General features: G+C 43.4%; 1 protein-coding gene across 1 annotated transcript; it reads right to left on the bottom strand.

Annotated features, from left to right (window-relative positions):
- Positions 1–5,419: 5,419 nt before the first annotated feature.
- Positions 5,420–6,367, bottom strand: LOC130464975 (uncharacterized). The gene has a single exon (XM_056834078.1). The coding sequence runs from the start codon at positions 6,365–6,367 to the stop codon at positions 5,420–5,422; it is 948 nt and encodes a 315-aa protein (XP_056690056.1).
- Between the last annotated feature and the right edge of the window lie 588 nt (positions 6,368–6,955).

Below are 6,955 nucleotides of genomic sequence, written 5' to 3'. Positions count from 1 at the left end.
ACAGTTTGTCGACTTAATCCTAGAACATCTTAGGTAAGCAAAAGCCTTTTGCTAATAGTCTAGAAACTATTCTTGGTTGATAGGTACGTCTAAGAACTTATTAGGTAAACCTATCGAATTTGCCACGACATAAAAGGACTCCTTACTTATATCGTTGAGTTTCACCAAAACTAACATGTACTCACAATTATTTGTGTACCTTGCCCCTTTAGGACCAATAAGTAACACCTCGCTGAGCGAAAACTATTACTAGATTGATGTAAAGGATATCCAAGCAAGTGTATATTTTGGCATGGCACCTTTTAACTCAATTTTTAAGTTTGGAACTTAAGGCTCTTACTATGTTGGTTAGATTTTAAGTGAACTAAAATCCTTAATCATGCAACATAATCAAGCCACAATCTCATGCATAATTAAGATATATTTAAAGCAATAAATAACTTAAAACATGCATAAGATATTTGTGATCTAGTATGGCCCGACTTCATCTTGAAGCTTTGACTTCAAAGTCCGTCTTGAAAATCTCCGTGGGAGGCACCATTTTCTTCAAATAGGATAAGCTATAACAAATTACAACTATTTGATGGTACGCAGACCATATTTGAATTGAAAAATAACTTTGGTACTTTAGACCAATTACATTCAAATTAATGGTACGCAGACCATATTTTCTATCCTATTTGGGCCATACTAGTCACTTCATAACCTGCAAAACAGTACATATACAATATATACCATTCACCCATTCATTATCATGAATGGCCCACATAGCTGGTTAGTAAAACACATTATGCATCACGTAAACATTTGCAGCAATTAATCAAGGGCACCAATAATCTACCAATTATTCAGTCCTTATTAATTCTAATCAAGTTGTTTTAACCTTAAGGATTTGTAGACCTAATCAAGAGTTTATGACTAAAAAGCGCTCCCACTTAAACCAATAAATTCATATGCTTTACCAATTTTAAACATAAAAATGTATTTCTAGTCCAACCGGAAACATACAAATTTAATTAAAATTTAAAGCTCATATCAATTTATAATTGAATCCAAAAATTTAATTTAATTTCAGTCGTATTTAAATTAATTCATGATTTTAATTTTAGTAAAATAATTAGAATAAATAACATTTATTATAATTATAATATTCAAAATTAAAATCCAAGAAAATAATTCAAATTATTAATTTTAAAATTAATTAAAATTACGTGAACTGAAATTTTCAAATTAAACATTCAAAACGATCTAATCGTAACGCAAACACCCTACGCGTTGCACGCCCATGGGCCGTACGCACACAGCCATTGCTGGCCATGTGCGCGCAGCCCATGCGCTCGTCGCATAGCTGCTGCTTCCCTATCGCAAGCCTCCGCACGCATTGGTGCTCGCTGCGCGCGCCAGCGCTCATCGCACGCGAGCTATCGCTCGCAGTGCGCGCGCGCGACATCGCTCGCTGGGCGCGCGACATCGCTCGCTGGGCGCGCGAGCCATCGCTCGCTGGGCGCGCGACATCGCTCGCTGGGCGCGCGAGCCATCGCTCGCTGGGCGCGCGACATCGCTCGCTGGGCGCGCGACATCGCTCGCTGGGCGCGCGACATCGCTCGCTGTGCGCGCGAGCCATCGCTCGCTGGGGCGCGACATCGCTCGCTGGGCGCGCGACATCGCTCGCTGTGCGCGCGAGTAATGCTGGGCGCAGCGCTCGTGGCACGCGAGCTTGCGCTCGCTGCGCGCGAGGCTGCGCGCTCTTGTGCGAGGCAGCGCGCGTTGTGGCGCAGCTCGCTTGCTGCCCACACGCGACTGCCTTGGCTCGCCCTTCGCCCATGCCCATTCGTTCATTGCTCGTGGCACACGACACAAGGCAGGGCTGCTGCCTTGTGCTCGTGCACTACGCCCTTGCTCACTGCATTCGTGCCGCACGGGCGACGAGCTCCCTTGCTCGTCGTCGCATGCCCGCATTATACAACACCCCTTAAGGGTAACACGAAGCGTCCATTGCTTCGTGCGTGCAAGTTATATGAACGAATCGCATAAAAATTTAAAATTTATATTTAAAATTAATGACAAATTAATAAATAATATTAATTTCATAATTTTAGGGCGAAAAATCGAAAATTTATTATCCAATTGATTTCCGATTGTTATGGATTCAAGTCTAGGTCATAAAAATTTAAAATTTATCGTAAATTTACAATTTTTATGGTGGTTTTTAATCATAGGTTTCTAATTAAATTACAATTAATTATGAAAATCAAATTAATTTTAAATTATTCTAATTTTCAACAAATTAATCATAATTACAAATTAGATTGCATAATTAACAAGACTAGGCATTCAAACTTGTTAAACATATGCAGTAGGTCAATCAAAAATTCAAGATTTATCAACAAGAATCGCAAATATTTAATTTAACATCTTAAATTTACGAAATTTTGCATTCGAAAAACTAAAACCTTCGAAAAGTCATAGTTAGGCTTCGAATTTGAGAATTCTGGGTTCGGCAGAAAAATACTAATTTTGTCAAAATTTTAGAATGCCTTTTACATGCGGAATTGACACAAAAATCACTCGATTTGGATGAGTAACGAAGAAACTGCCGAAAAACTGCGTACGTATAATTAAATAAACGCAATTTGCAATTAATTAACAATTACGAAAATTAATCACCCCTTTTAATTCTTGCAAATTTGTAATATTTAACCATGTTCATGCAATTTAGATTATGAAAATAATAAGGGGCTCGTGATACCACTGTTAGGTTATGATACATATGATATTACATAAATCATGCGGAAACAACCATTAACCCAGGAATACATATTATTTACACATAATCATATAGCATAATTTAGATGCATACTCTTTGTTGCGTGCCCTCCCTAGCTGCGCCCGAACCGAACAAGAACAAGTCTTTAGGACTCCAAGTGTCGTCCCTCCGTAGATAGTCCACAGCACGTCCGGATCCGCCTTAAGATTGACCAACTAGAATCGCCCTTAAGGTACTAGAATTTTCGGCACTTTTGAGCAAGATGTGTGATTGAATTTTTCTCTCAAAAACTCACTTTGAATACTTTGAAACTCGTTATAAATTGTGAACCCATGCCACATATTTATAGGGGTATGGAAAGGGAATTGGAATCCTATTCAGATACAAATTAATTAAACCTAGAATCCTACAAGAACTCTAATTAATTAATTTATCTAATAGAATTACGAATTTAATCATTAACCGAACTCTGCATGTTTTAGGAATCGTGCATGAACACAAACACTCACGCACACACACACGGCAGCCACGATGGGCCGCCCATGCGCGTGCGTGCGAGCAGCAGCCCACGCAGCGAGGCCTACGCGAGCTACAAGCCCACGTAGCTCCTGCGCGCGCTGCGCGCGCTGTGCGCGCTGCCTCGGCCTGCTGGGCCTGGCCTTGCGCTGGGCCTAGCGTGGCCTTGGCTGTTCGTGTGGCGCGCTTGGCTTGCTGGGCGATGGCCTGGCTTCGTGCTGGGCCCTCGTCCGGCAGGCCTCGTCCGATGCTTATTCGTACGATACGCTTCCGATTAAATTTCCGATTCCGGAATTCATTTCCGATACGAACAATATTTAATATTTCCGATTCCGGAATTAATTTCCGTTTCGAACAAATATTTAATATTTCCGTTTCCGGAATTATTTTCCGATTCCGATAATATTTCCGATTCTGACAATATTTCCGTTTCCGGCAATATTTCCGATTCTGGCAATATTTCCATTTCCGATAATATTTTCCGATACGTACCATGTTTCCGTTTCCGGCAACATCTACGACTTGGATAATATTTATATTTCCGATACGATCCATATTTCCGTTTCCGGTAATATCATCGTTTCCGGAGTATTCATTTCTTGCCTGCGACGATCTCAGCTCCCACTGAAACCAAGATCTGTCGATTCCGAATATTCATAGATGGAGTATTTAATGCCATTAAATACTTGATCCGTTTACGTACTATTTGTGTGACCCTACGGGTTCAGTCAAGAGTAAGCTGTGGATTAATATCATTAATTCCACTTGAACTGAAGCGGCCTCTAGCTAGGCATTCAGCTCACTTGATCTCACTGAATTATTAACTTGTTAATTAATACTGCACCGCATTTATTAGACTTATCATAGAATGCATACTTGGACCAAGGGCATTATTTCCTTCACAAGGACCAGATTGAAAATCATGAGAAATATGCTGAGAAAAAGGCTAGAGAGATCAATGAGGACGCGGATGTCCAGATCAGGTCGGAGACGGCTTCGCTGAGGAAGGCTGAGGAGGATGCCCAGGATTATGAAAGGAAGCTGCTGGAGCATGAGGAGAAGTTAACTGCGCTGAAGACGGGGTATTCTGCCGTCTCGGAGCGTGTCACCAACTTTTCTACCAAGGTGGACGCCTTGGAGAAGAAGCTCAAGGCCACCCAGGACGAGATTGAAACTGTGCGGGGGAAGCCGCTAGTTCTTTCAAGGTTGGGATGGAGTCCATTCTGGAGAATGCTCGGTGGGCTTGGGATCAGTCGATGGATGGGAAGGACTTTTCCTGGTTTAGACGCCGGATTTCGTACTAGATGGCCGTCTCTGCTGCTCGACGCCTTGGTTTTGATCCTCCCGAGGTTTTTAGTGAGGGGGAGGATGAGGACGTGGAAGAAGAGGAGGTGAATTCTCCCGAAGATCAGGACGTCCAGGACGGAAGCTCGACGGCCCCTCATCCGTAGACTGTTTTTATTTTTAATGCTGGTTTTTGTGGCGCCGTAGGCGCTTGTAATAACATTGATGCCCTTGGGCATTATTTTTATTTGGGTTTGTTGCGCCTTGTGCGCATGTATGAATATTTTGTGCCTCCTGTGCACTTGTATTTTTATTCCATTTCAGCTTTATACTGACTTTCCAAGAACATACTTTCTGGTCCAATTGTGGACGGTTACCTCAGTGCTTTAGATGATCAGCCTAATTTGGGGCGCTAATCTAGGCCACTCCTCAGGCCGTCAACCGATTAGTCTTTTGTGACGCCTTCAAAGGAGAGGGCGTCCATTTTAAATGACTGCTTGGTTGAGTCTTGTTTGCGCTTTCACATCTTTATTAATTTAGGCCAGTTCTAAGGCCATCGTTCAATTGACCACTCGTGACGCCGCCTCTTGGGGCTCGTTATCGTGGGGGAACTTCACTTTTTTACGTTTGCTATATGATTTTGAGTGGCTTTATTGGGCCGTAAGTTCATCAGAGTTTTTGATGAGGGAAACATTGTCATAAAGTTAACATTTCGCTAAGTAGCGAAGATAAGCTGGCCGTTTTGTAGGCAAGCATTACAGGCCGTTTTGTGGGCTCTTACATAATTGCTAGGCCGTTTTGTAGGCTCATATTACATAAAGTATTCTAACTAGTCTAATGACATTCTACTATTTAGCCACTTTTCTCTATCTTGACTGGGATACTCTCGCTGGCAGTGGGTGGCTCCTCTTCATATTTCCTTTTGCCTTTAGCCCCGGCCGGGTCTTTCCTCCATGCTGACGGGTTACGAGTAGTGAGGTAGCAGTCTCTCGCTTGCTGTTGATCTCCATGTATAGTCCCTATCGCCCCATCGTCACATACATACTTCAGGAGCATGAGATGGGTGACGACCACTGCCTTAATCTTGTTCAGGGTGGGACGTCCCAAAATGACATTGTATGTTGTCAAGTCTCTGGCGATTAGGAAATCCACCCCCATCTTTCGTCCATCTTTACGTTCTCGATCCAATCCGAACCGGCAAGTGATGACGCCTACTGGATGTATGATGCTTCCTCCAAAGCCAATGATAGGGTAGTGTATGCTTTCTATGGTTTTAGGATCGTGAGCTAGGCGGCTGAGGCACTCCATGCTCATTATATCAGATGAACTTCCTGTATCTATCAAGATGCGCTTCACTCTCATGTTGGAGATTTTGATCTCGACCATGAGGGGGTCGTCATGCGGGGTGGCTACTCGTCCACCATCCGATTCACATATCTCTATTCGAGGGAACGGGTCCACCGGTGACTTCCCTGATAACATTACCTGACCTAGACGGCGGGCATAATCTTTCTGTCCCCTCATGGTGGGTCCTCCAGCGGCTGGTCCCCCTGATATGACGACTACAAATCCCCCTTCGCTGCGATTTCCTTCTGTAGCTGAGACATGTGACTTGTTTTTCTTATACTGATTCTTCCCTGTGTCGTGAGTACTCCTTTGCAGGTAGTTCTTTAGGTGCCCCTTGGAGGATAGGCCGTCCATGGCTCTCTTCAAGCTTCTGCAGTCCTTGGTGTCATGCCCTATATCTTCGTGGAACTGACAATACATCTTAGGATCTCGACTCTCAGCGGGAGATTTCATGGGGAAGGGTCGTTCAAGATCGAACCTAGTCCCGACGTCCACCAGGATCGTGAGAAGGTCCGTATTGTATTCGAAATATTCTCTTTCCTATGGACATCCTCTCTTTTGTCCAGGAGAATTAGTATCATGCTCTTTCGAAAGAGCCCAAGTACCATTTACCCGTGGGGCTCTCCTGTCTATCTTCTCTTTCTTCCTTGAGGAATCTGTCGCCTAACCAGCCTTTCCATCCTTGGACGCACTGCATATTTCTATTGCATGGATAAATGCTTCAGCCTCGTCCAAGACTTCATCCATAGTCCGAACACTCTTCTTAACCAAATCAAACTTGAATGATCCTTTCTTTAATCCTCTGATAAAATTATCGAAGGAGACGCCATCGGGCAGATCTGGGATCCGTCTGGCCTCTAGATTGAAGCGCTTAACATAGCTTCTCAGCGACTCATCTTTTCCTTGTTGAATGCGTCACAAATGCATGCTTGTTTTCCTTTCTTCCTTGTATGCCATGAACCTGGTGGAGAACAAGGTTTGTAATTCGTTGAAAGAGGCAATGGATCCCGGGGGCAGTCGTTCAAACCATTTGGACGCCAC

Source organism: Spinacia oleracea, unplaced genomic scaffold, assembly GCF_020520425.1.
Source record: "Spinacia oleracea cultivar Varoflay unplaced genomic scaffold, BTI_SOV_V1 SOVchr0_020, whole genome shotgun sequence".
NCBI classification, from domain to species: domain Eukaryota; kingdom Viridiplantae; phylum Streptophyta; class Magnoliopsida; order Caryophyllales; family Amaranthaceae; genus Spinacia; species Spinacia oleracea.
The sequence above is the reverse complement of the archived record's forward strand: the minus strand, read 5'-3'. Positions and strand labels throughout refer to the sequence as shown.